The following is a 12,638-nucleotide window of genomic DNA, read 5'->3' on the forward strand; positions in this document are numbered from 1 at the left end:
GTTTTATTATGTTTTGTGCTTAATTTTCGTCTGCAATCAGTTAAACAATTACACCACTAATTGGCGCGTTGGCTATTTGAACGAATGGGAGTGTTGGAGACTGGCACCGTTCGACCATCCGACCGTTCAGCAGGCGTTTCGCGTGCCACTTCGTACATTCATTAGTGCACCTTCCCCAATTGCAATCGGCGTGAAAGGGGGAGAAAGATTAGTATAAATAAAAACTGATCCCTACGGAAACGGGGCATTCATTCGTCAAAAGTGCGTTCCGTTGGACGCTTCGTTTCGTTTGCTAATTATTTTCACCAGCCTTGGCGTTCCTTCCGCTCCGGCCAGGCGGCAAACGCTATTAATTCAGCTCCCAAGAGGCTCTCGACGGTCACACCCGGGGAAGATCGATGGAAAAGCGTCGATGAAAAGCATTCCGTACCCGAGCGTACGCCGTCTGTGTCTAGCTAAATATTTACACTAGAAATTATCCCATCGTCATCGGTTCGTATTCTAACCGGTACGAAAAAAAAGCCACAGAACTTCGCTTAAAGCGATTCACTGTTGCGTTCGGTGTGTGGTGAGCTTTTTGCTTTCTGGCTTCGTTTGTTGATTCGTTTTGCTTCAACTTTGTAGCGAAGAATACGTACGGCGTTACTTTCGATCCTTTTGCTCATGCCGGTGGTAAATCCTCACGGGACTATCATTGGGTTTGTGGACCTTCTTTCAGAACAGCTGAATTGAAATAATGTTCGCTATACTCTCGTTTTTGCTTGGCACTACTTTGAACCCTCACTAGTGCCGATGTACTGGTTGCTGGTGGCTGCTTTTAATAGCGCTCCTTTTCCACCTGTTCACCGCCGGAACTTGTGCTAGCGACATCTGTGACTGCCGAGTCCTTTTCGGGTTGTCTACTAATGATGACAATTTTTCGGTAAACGTCCATGACGGTAGCGGACCACCACGCGAATGGGAAGAAATGGAAAATTAATTCAATTACACTAGCACATTTTCCAAATCAGTCAGCATTACGACGGCACGGCAGGAAAGCGAAAAGGTGATGGTGTGTTGAGGCTTTTTTGTCGTTTGTATGTCTGTAAACTCTACAGTTGGTAGGATGGGGTATTTTTTATTACTAAACTAAAAGCATACGGCTTTTTTTTTGCAGCACTTACTAAACAGCACAAACAGTAGCATGAAGCGGAAATGGAAATGGCAGGTATTAAGCTCGGACCGGAGCCCGTTCGTGTTAAGGGGGAAACGTCATCACTAGGCGGTTGTTTTGTCTGCCGTCGAGGGTATTTCATGATTGACGGGAAAAAGGTACACGATGACATGCTGAATGTTGGGCGCTTTGCCAACACCGAAGTTGACACGGGGTGTTGTCGTTAAAGGTATGGTGCTGCGTATACAAGCTAACACAATAAGCTAGACAAGGTCATGTAAGGGTGGTAGTTTTGCTACAGGACAAGTGACTAAAGAAAAGTGAGTGAGCTTTCCTCCTAAAAATAGGCAAATGTCGCACCGTATTTGATACTGGTTGGTATTTTAATTACATTGGAAAGTAACAGTTTAGAAAGCATTAAAAATGGACACCTATCTGAAAACAAAGACATGTTTAACATGGAACCAAAACGGAACGGATGCTTTAGAACCGTAAAATTAGATATTTGTCATGAACATTGCATACCTTTAGGCGGTTTAGTCAAATGTTTTTTAAACGTTTTCTTGAATGAATAACTTCACAGAAACTAGCGAAAGTTGATCAAGTTATAAATATTTTATTTGGTTTCGTTTGGTTAAGCCATCAGCAATACGGCCAGGCCATGAGTCAGATTTAAAATTAAATTAACTTCTTGTTCACTTTTATACTTTCTGTCTACTAACTTTGTTGTATAGAAAAGAATATCTCTATTATTGCTACGGAATGTTGTAAGGAATATTTATGAAAGCTAATAAATGCAAAACATTTTGTGAATAAAGCTTTCAATAATAGCTTGTATGTGAAGTTGGTTTATGTCATTCAAAACACGTTCTGCGTAAACAAACTTCAATACGCTGGGCAATAATAAAAACCTTGACACCGCAGGATTTGTTGCACATTTGTAAACATTAAAAATAATCACACACTTAACGGCTAATCGTTCTTCTTCGCAAGATCACAATCAATTTCAGCCGCTTGTCACGCGGTATTGTTCCCATCGAATTAAAATGTCGGTTTTAGAAGTGGTCCATCAAAAACATTCCCTCGTCCAGGGACGGTCGCAAGTTTGTATGGGCAACGAAACAAAACCAAATAAAAAACAGTACGACAAACTCCAATCGTTATCGCTTTTCGACGAGTTTGTTTCCCACATTCCCGGGGGCGATGTTTTCAGCTACAATTTGGTGCTCCGTGTGGTCCCATCTCGGCCATCATCAATCTGCAAGGGCCCGCGTGAATGCTATGCAAATCACGGTCAACCGGTCGCAGCAACCCGTGACCTGGTAAGCTGGGAAAAACTTTTCTTATCACTTTGAAATGGACTTTTTTCCCCAGTTTTACGGTGTTTGCTTTTCAGTACATCATAAAAAAAATCTCTCCTCCACCGGCACATGATTAAGTGCAGCGCCGTGCAGTGGCGCTCGAGTGGCCGAACGCTGTACCGAATGGGGTAGAAGATAATCCATCCATTTGCCAAATGGTAGTCCACGGGCGTACGTCCACGATGCCAAAATGAGCCGCCCGTACGCGTCGTTTTGCGGCAGGGATGCGGACGCTCGTCGGATGATTGCGAGAAAGTTCATGAAGCATGTAAATGGTAGTAAAAATTTGGAACATGTTTGTGTGTGTTTGTAGATGGTTGGTAGTGTGGGTGTGTTCCTATTTGATTTCGCTTGGCCCAAACAGCTTAGCTAGATTGTTGCGAATCGTTCGTTTCTCGTGAAGCGTGGTTCTCTAGCACCCCAAAACGTTCACAGCTGAACGGTTTATGGCGCATCCGCGTTCTGATGTCTAGCATTATCGGTGAGCTGTGGTATGAATAAATGCCACTGCATGACTATGAGGCTAACAATGAGAGTTTCTTTCCGACGGAAAAGCTTCCCGTCTAACAAAAAACTTAACTTCCGAAGTTCACCAAATTGGACAAGCGGTTGAATGAAGCACAATTTTTCTACACCGAGCATCAACGCAATACGGCACAATTTATACCGCAACGATACACTTCGGGGCAATATATTGTACATTAGAATCGATGATTGCTCGTGTCGGGGGAACTCGTAGGTGGCACTTGACATGATTTATCATTATGTTTCCGTTCCTGCAGCGGATAGCGGCGGGGGAAAGCTACAATTTTATGAGATTTTATACGGTCTTCCGGCGGGAACACCATCCTTTAAAGTGTAATTTATCTTTCCGAAATAACACTTGAAAGGGTACGAAAGTTTCCCCCGTACGGGTTGTGAGTGTGAAAATTGCTTCGTCCCATTTATGATATATTGGCTTCAGAAATGTAACACACAATACACTTTTCCACCTCAAGCTGTTTCTCGCAGATGCACACTGAGCGATATCGCCGTACGTTGGCAAACTTTTATTAGTTAAATAAACGCTTTTTATTGTAACATTTGTTTTGCAACTCGGAATCGATACATTCGGTTCGTAGGAAAATAAAACTGGGTCCATTTTGTTTAATTCTACATAACTTTCCCTAGATGCACAAATGGCTACAGCTCCGCCACGCTCCAATGGTGTTTGGGTAGCAACGGAGTAGCCACCGGCCACACATTTCCCAATCGCTGCTGGTATGCACAATCAGTTTGCAAACGTGGAAAATTGTACCAAAACATTCATATGCTTATAAAATTGTTCATTTGCTTATGCTATATTCACACAATCACACGCTCTTCCACGCTCGCACTTTGGTCTTTTCGAAGCGAAAACGGTACATTCGCTTTCCTAACGATTTGTTTTTTGTTACCGCTGTGATCAGTTCGATTTGAGATATTGTTTGTTTTTTTTTTTTACATTTAATTCGAATGGTATGAACATTGTTCTAATTAAGACAATCTTAGTACCCGCTTGTACTCACCTCATGTAGAGGGTGGAACGGTAAAGTAAAATGACAGTATACTATTAGGCTGAACTTTAAAATGTTGCACGATTGGCGTGACTGTGCGGATACTCACGGATGGCACACGATTTATCGCTAGAACCTATAGGGTTTCCTACCGTTTTTAAGTAGTTTCTCAGTGTTTTGAAACTGCGGCGAGTGCAGACATGCCACATAAGCAAAGTTGATTGGTACATTGGTCGTTGTGATGGTACAGTCACGGTTGTATTGATGATGCAGCGCTCCTAGTGACATGCGCCAGTCAGTGTTTGGGTTTTGGGTACGTAACGATCACATTAAAGCTCATTCGGTTGAGGTTGTTCAAGGAAACCAACGGAAACGCATCACACATGGTTCGAGGTTTTTAAAAGCATCATGGTAACCAATCGCGCCCGATGAGAGACTAACAAACTGTTTATTAGCCAACGGGGTCATCTTTTGGTTTTGCATAGTTTGCCATCGTTTATAATACTACCGCTTGATCCAGCTGTTTTAACTAGTTTTTCTGCATTAGGAGATATTTCTATTCGATATTGGTCGTACATTTTCCACGCTTTGCGTTTCAGTTTTGTCCCATTTCTGCCCTGCTTCCAATGGTAGTCGTTAACGATAGGAAAACTAATCTATAAAACCTTTCCACACTTTAACCATAGTGTATAAACCTTCGCATTATGGTAGGCTAAGTATTTAAATAGTTCTAAACGGTCCGTCACAAATTGTGTTAAACTCTCGCAATCTCTTACTATCACACCTGTGAAATCTTATCTGCTCAAAACAAAACAAAAACTGATTACTACAATCTCTATCGTGAACTAATTCGTTTATACTAATGCCTTTTATAGTCTGTTGATATTGTTCCATTGATTAATTTGCGTGTTAAGCCAATTCACCGTGTTGAGGCATAAAAATATATGTGTAAGTGTGTGTGTGTGCATGTATTTGGTGTGCCAATCGTGTGCCAAAACAATGCAATGTAAAGAGGAGAAAGAGAAAAAGAGAGAGAAAGAGAGAATGGAAAGAAAAGAGAAAGAAAGTAAGAAGAAAAAAGTTATGATTAGTTTTTCTGGTTCGCATCTGCGCAGGTAGCTTCTTAATTACAAGCAAGAATTTGGTGTTTTTTTTTTGGGGTGGGGGGGCATATATCTTAACAACTTTTGTACATCATGTAGTGATGAACATGTGATGATATGAGCAAACAAAAATAAAACGATACAACGGTGTGTAATGTAACAAATGGAACTAAAATCAATACGGCCTACAACAGCAATGGTCGATGAAAATGTCAATCGTTTGTCCTGGGCACACTGAGCCTGGGATGTTCTGCAATAAACGGTTCGGCTTCGTATTCTGCGAATGTAGTTTGTATTTACTAGCACGCTCTATACTACGCTCTGTTCACTAGCAGCTACCCACAGAGATCTAGTCTATCGTGAAGCGTTTCCATTTGCTTCGGTTAGCCCCGGGCAGGTGTGCAATCAGGTGCAGCTTTTGCTGCAACATCAAACCCGTAGCTTAGAGTGCAGTGGAGGCGACGTTCCGGGATAGTTGATAGTTGATGCCGACCAGAGCTTCCAACCGTCATCCGTAAGCGGATTACCTGTAATTGGCTCTGAGGGTGGGGAGGCAACTGGGCCGGACCCGCCGTGGAGGTGTGTGCCGACGCTTCCGATGCATTACATTGTCCTGCATCACCGGTCAAGCCGTAATCCTTTGGGGATGGAAACTCTCGGTCACAGTGTCACCACCGTTCGACACAGCGGTTAAGGTGCAAAATGGGACGAGGCTTCAAGTGGGCTCACCGGCAGTGAACTTTACACAACCGTGATGGTGCTGGTGTGCGGTTGTGCTAATTAGGCCGCACCGCATTACTGTGACGAACGTTCGATTTGTGGATGCAATCAGTGCGGGGCGGGTACGATAGTAGGTTCTTTAAACATGCCCAGCTAGTGTGGGCACTGATAATTGTATTGGTATGGGTCCTTTCGATACGGTTGGCCTCTCCGGGAAAGGAAGTTGCAATTGCCCCCACATTGTTCGCAATCGGATCATTGGTGAAGGGGATTATCTTGTAGGATAAGACAAGCTAATAGCCCGAAGCAGTACGACTATGGTAGCTATATTCAAGAGCATGCTTCGTAAAGTGCTGTTCAAATAGAAGCTTTTACGGCAGAATAAGCAGCGAACAGATGGGTTGTTCTCTTTAAACCCGCAAGAGATGTTGGTTTGTTTGTTTATAACCTTTGCTGACTTGAAGTGTACTTGATGTGACTTTGCCAACGCTTGTAAGATGTATTTACATGAACGTTTAGTTGCTACTGTTCTCCCATGTCATCAATTCATCCTTGGTATCTATTGCATACCTTTAGGCGAAACTCATTGCATGCCTTCAGGCGTTAACATACGGAGTTGCAATCCATGCACAAAGGAAAAAAAACAGTTTTTAATCGTGTAATTCATAATAATGTGCCGAAATCGCATAGCTTTCGTTTTTTAATCACATCCAAGAATTAAGCTAACTGCAATCTCCAATCTCTAAATTGTATCACACAAAAGAAGGGAACTGCTTGCAAAAAACTCCACTTCCGTTTGCCATTTTCCATAGTCGTCTTTTATAATGTTTATTTACCAGTAATTTTCACCATCATTAAGCTGCCCCAAATATGCCAGATTTCTCCAACCGAGGTGCGGAAATGTCTCCACCCAGCAAACAAAACACCCGCCGATGTGAACATTTGTGGCAAAAAGCCGCGACAACGATCGACAATCACGTCACCAAACGGTGCGGTCCGAAGTGTATCCGATTCTAATTTCTTAAACGCTTGAACCGGGAACGGCACCACCATTTTGCCACTTTCTGTTGTGGTGTGGTGTGTGTGTGTGTGTCCTTTCAGTGGCAGCAAAACAAAAAACCCTCCCGGTAACCCAAAGCTTATCACAATTGGGCACACTAATGGTGCAAATGGCGGTGGCAAATGGTTGCTTCTTATGCGAACCCCGTTTCCATTTCGCTCGCCATGGGTAAGTGGTTTGTTTTTAGCAAAAAAAGGACCCTGACATTAGCGCCCGTTTCAGTTCCTTCTCAGCTGCCAGTTTCGGTCACGATTGTTGCAAATTTACCTCGTCCCATTATCCGCCTCGATCAACATCATGCATTAGCACAATGTCTTTGGGTTTGTTTGTATTTGGTATTTGTGTTATCTTTCTTTTTTTTTGGCATCCGGCAGGGTAAGAATAACTTCCCGTATCTTTCCTTTTCTTTAAAAGCAGAAATTGCCCTCCCGGCTTCGGAACGCACAGCAATACACACCGATACACACGAAAGCGTAGTGGAGTATTGGCTGGCACCAAACGGCAACGGCACACGAACGGATGCACTCCGTGTGCCCTGATTTTGCTGTTCGCTCAGAAAATGGGGGAAATATTTGCGAAGCATTTCACTTGCGACTTGCTAACTTGTGCGCGACCGGATAATAATGCTGTAATCGAAATCCGGTCAAGTACACGGATGCCCCGAGCGCTAGGGAATTGCCATTCCTTCGCCCAAGTGGCACTTGAGCACCTTGCGAGTATCTCCGGTAAGGGAAGGTTTTGAATTTACATTCACCCCCATCGTCCGTGGAATGGATGTTTCCTTATATTCGATATTGGCTTTCCACACTCGACACGCTGCATCCCGGGTATTGCCCGGGTACTCTTGGGTTTTCCATTCTTATCGGGTGTCATTCGCCCCGCTGCATGTCAGCGGGAGGGAGAACAGAGAGAAAAAAACCCCCGCTTGAAGCTACAAACCGCCATCTTACACGGTGCGCACTGGAGAAAATTGCTTTACCTTTTCCGTGTTTGCCGTGGCGGATGCAGTAATTTCCGTCGCGTGACATGTTCCCCATACGGATCTTCGTCTGTGGAATTTGCTTTTAGTCTTACACAGGATGTGCAGCGTTCTTGCTAAGTGCACTAGAAGGTAGCGCTTTAGCCTTTTCCGTCCGGTCCCAGGAAATGAGGAAGGATTTATTGCATTAAGCTCGTTGGCATTCTACAACAAATAGGTACACGCTTGTTCACATGCAGCTGTCCTTCAACTGATGAGGCGCACAAAACACCAATAAATAAAATAAAAAAACGATCCTGAACCTGCCATTCCAACCATTGTATTTTTTAACATTAGCATCTTATGATCGTGTTCTTTCACTCCATACATTACAGAATCGATTTTCCTCGAGCTCTTCCTACCAAGGAACTACCATTTGTTATGAAATGGATTTAAAATTACATTTATGCACCTATCAGTAACTAGCGTATCATCTAATTAGGTGCACGTGCCATGTGTTAGCGGTTAAACACTAATCATATTACGGAAACGATGCTAATGAAGGGAATTAAATGAATTTATACGCATCGTCACATTCAGGCACACCAATGGAAACCTCAGGATAATGCCACTTTCATAGCATAATGAACCATTTTTGAATTTTCGATTTCGAGTTGCATTTGACCAGTGTTGTGAATGTAGAAAGGATATTTTAAGCTGACAATGAAATAAAAACAACATTTAAAATTATTATCTCTCAATTCGAAACACACCTTCTGTCCAGTTGAACAGTGTCTTTAACTTTCCATCGAGAGCCATTCACACGAATGGTCCTAGCCTCGCCCTGAAACTAAATCCCCCCAAATGGGAATTCTACTTTAACCTTAAAATGACTCCCATGGCTTAGAAGTTTAAAGCCTTCTTGAACACAGGGAACCGAAAGGGCACCCGATAATCCACAATCGTGCCACTTCATCGAGCAAAGCACCATGTAATCCTGGCAAATGTGGAACGAAATCCGCTCGCCGAAAACGAGCACCAACAAACACCCACTGCCAAGAAAAGGAACCTTCCTAACACGAACGGACAGCTGGCCGGCCCGGTGTTCGTTCGTGTCCCGAAACGGAGGATAGTTTACATATTTTCGTTTCGTGATTTGCATAATTGAATTTCCAAAGGTTTTTGTAGCAAAGATCAAGCCCTAGCGGTGTAGGGACGGTTTGGCCGGACGGTGCGCAGAGGGAACAGGTTGTTTAACCTTTCGCAAGACGGTACGGTTTGACAATTTGATGATTTGGATTGTGGATATCGGCAAAATAACGACGATAAGCTGAAGCTGCTGAGCGCCGTTGTAGGGGGAGGGGAAAGGGGGCAGTACACCGAACCGCAAAATGGAACTGTCCGATCGATGGCAACGAATTCGTCACTGTTATTTTTACGACGGTCGGGATCGGCTTGCTGCAGGAAAACGAAAACCTTTCCGGCGTTTGATTATCCTTGCTCGAGTGGTGCGGGTCAAGTTGGTCGTTCACGGTGGTGGTATTTGCTTTGCAGGCATTCCGGAAAAGTGGACTCCGGTTCGCTCATCTCTCGCTGTTGGTCCCGCTTCCGCTCCGGAAGTACATTAATCGAAACCTCAAACACATTGACATTGAAGGAATAGAAATGACAGTTCCCGGAATGAACTTACGCACAGCATAACATCGGAATATGGACAGAAAGCTGAGGTTGTTTGTGGTCGGTGAAGATTTGATGGCCAATGGATGGTTGGACGGAAATAAAGAAACAGTGAAATGAAATCTCCTTCAGGGAGAACCGTTGCGTAAAATTCAACTTCAAGACCAACATGGGACCGTCCGCTTGGAACAACGCCATCATCGGTGACCGTACGGCATCGGATCAAACATAAGTCGTTGTCCGAAAGCAAAATAAAGAAACGGCAAAACGAATCAACCAACCCAAAACAAACCTATCTCATCATTCGGATGGTGGACCATTTGGGTTGTGGTCAGTTTCTGTAGTGTTTTCTTCTTCGTCGACATTGACTTTTCTGTTCCGATTGGAGCAAGTTCAAATCGGGGGGGCAGAAAATGCTGAAGGGCAAGCGTCTCATCGGATGCCGGATCCGGCCAATCGAATCATCTTCACGTAGTCGATACATTTATCTGTATTGTTTACCACTTCTCGCTCTTAACGACGAAATATCATAAGGGAAGGATCAAATTGTATCAAATTCCAGCAAATATCTATCACTCCGCTTGGCGCTTTGGCACTACTTGGTGAAGGTGACGAATTTGTTCGAAGTTCGAAGGGATAAAAATCGAAATAATAGCTCTCTTGTGTGTCGTAAGCATTTGGAGAAATGATAGCACTATTGTCTTTCTTTTTTTCGTTTTGTCATACCCAGTCCCAATGGTATTAAAGGTCACACACTAAGCGAAATGGGAAGGTAGCGTTTGATGTAAAGATCAGCTAGTTAAGTTGTGGATAGTTATCGTGGCGGGTAGTAAAAGCAAAGTTACCTAATATTTACTAGTCTACATAACTCATACAACTACTCTTTCCTTAGTAGGTGGTTGTGCAGCGATATATTCACGCCGCAACAATAACATATGTAAGTCAGCAACGAGTACCCACGCTTGTTGTAATTTGTGTCAATTTCCCAGGCCGAAACGTTCTCGTGTTAGAGTCTGCATAATTGTTTAATAATTATATCCTTTTAATTGGACACTTGTATCCAAGAAAAGTTTTCAGCTTTGTTTCCTTTATCAGTTTTCAGAAATTGTTTTCTTCTGGAGAGATGTTTTTTTTTCTACCAATAAATAGTGGTTTAGAACAGTAGATGAACTACTACAGTTCGTTTTGTATATGAATATAAAAAAAGCAGATAGGTTGTTTCGCTCCAATTGATAGCGCTTCTTGCTCATTCCTAATATATTACAGTATAACAATTTACAAATAAATAAAAAACAAACAAAGAGCATGACTCCAAAAGTCAACAAACTCGCTAGCGTTTAGTTTTCGATGTCACAGTAATTCTTGGTTTGTGTTACTATTTAATATTCTGAGACGCTTGTTAGAAGAAGATTCGCTTTTTTTGCTCAACAAAGCTTGAAATCGTCAAATTACTAACTAAAAATTTATTTTGAATAGACTGAGTATGATCTTTCATTATGAGCGAAAAACAAGTCATGATGAAATGTTTGGTTCATTAATTGTAATCGTTGGCATAATCGACATACATTTGTATACTTTTAGGCGACTTTATAAAATATACTGTCAAGCGCCCAAAGCTATGCAATATAAACGGAAACATACACGATTTAAGGGTAGGAGGGTTTAATTCTACTATACTAAGCTATATATTTTGTCTGCAAAGATTTAGTTAGTAATTTGACGTTTTACACTATTGCAATAATATTTTACATGTATGGTATAATGTTTCCTACAATCGACTGCTAAGCATTTAACAGGAGATGCAACATTGAAGGAGCTGTCAAGGAACTACGGTACGGAATAGCACGTTCACTACTATTTACAGACGTTTCTTGAAGTGACCCGCTGTTAAGAGGGAAATATCGGTCTGCCTTCTGTTTTCTCTTTCTTTCTACATTCTCCAGCAAGTTGATCACTTCAATTCGTCTTGAAAGCTGCTTTACCACTAATGCGTTCGGTATGAAACATTTCTACAGTTTTGTCGTCAATCTTTGTACAGATAGGCAAATAACGCAAAGAAAGCAGCGGCAATCAAACGCAGATGAGTTTAAGGATTGCTCAATATGAATGCTTATTTTGTGTTAAAACATTTGATTGGTGTTTTTTTTGCAATGCTACAGAGCTGAGTTGACTGTTCTATACAGGGATGAGCACATGTACATGTGGATGTCAACGGGTGGGGAGAGAAAAGCAATGGTCGCGCAGTTAAAAAAATGTGAAACGGCAATACATTACAGGAATTCTTCCTCGTGCGGTGGTGACGGTCCGGACACCGAGAGTGTCGGCAGGTTGGACAGCTTCGGTGTCGGCTTCACGATCCCTGCTGAGGCGACACTGGCGGCGGCGACTGCGGCAGCGGACGCTACCGGTTTGCTGCCGATGGCAATCGGTACACCAACCGTGACGAGGGTTGCCGTTGTACCAGCTACCACGGGTACGGCACCGGGCGTAACGGTCGGTACCGGTACTGGGACTGGAACCGTCACCGCCACCGGTTCCTTGTGGCATTCGACCAGCTCGATCGAGTCCTGGCGAAGCGATTTTTTCCGCCTCGTATTACTGGCTGAGTGTGCGGACGTACCGTTGCCCGTCGTACTGTCCTCCGTCTCCCACTCCGGATACTCGGAGAAGCGCCGCTGTGAAGATGCAAACAGACACACCGTTAGTGGGGTTGTAAAGTCAAACGACACCTCGGTAGGGAAGGAACTTCAAACATGGGAGAAAACATTGGTACGTTTTTAGGAAAAAGGGTATTTGTTTATGCAAAAACCACGCACAGTGGTGGTTTGACGGTACCGCTTCCGTTTCGGCTGCAAATCGAGAGAGTGTAAGTGTGCCGTACGCATTTGTACACCGATTGTGATTGGGGGGGAATTTTTGTCGGGAGCCGGGTGAACAACTAGTACACTTTAAACACAGAAATACACACACACACGAAAAAGGAAAACACTCAGGATCAATTCTACTGCGGGGTGAAACATAGCGACATTGGGTGGAAGAACACTACGGCTGTGAACCATTGATGGATCTCT

At 43.2% G+C, this 12,638-nt stretch overlaps 1 protein-coding gene across 1 annotated transcript in view; it reads right to left on the reverse strand.

The window, feature by feature from the left end:
* Nucleotides 1-817: 817 nt before the first annotated feature.
* Nucleotides 818-12,638, reverse strand: part of LOC128712890 (uncharacterized) — a 60,518-nt gene continuing 48,697 nt past the window's right edge. The window contains exons 7-8 of the mRNA XM_053807756.1: nucleotides 11,842-12,242; nucleotides 818-902 (exon numbers count right to left, since the gene is read on the reverse strand). Of these exons, the coding sequence (XP_053663731.1) occupies nucleotides 818-902; nucleotides 11,842-12,242 (486 nt within the window). The remainder of the gene's footprint in view (nucleotides 903-11,841; nucleotides 12,243-12,638) is intronic.

Source organism: Anopheles marshallii, chromosome 3, assembly GCF_943734725.1.
Source record: "Anopheles marshallii chromosome 3, idAnoMarsDA_429_01, whole genome shotgun sequence".
Taxonomy (NCBI): Eukaryota; Metazoa; Arthropoda; class Insecta; order Diptera; family Culicidae; genus Anopheles; species Anopheles marshallii.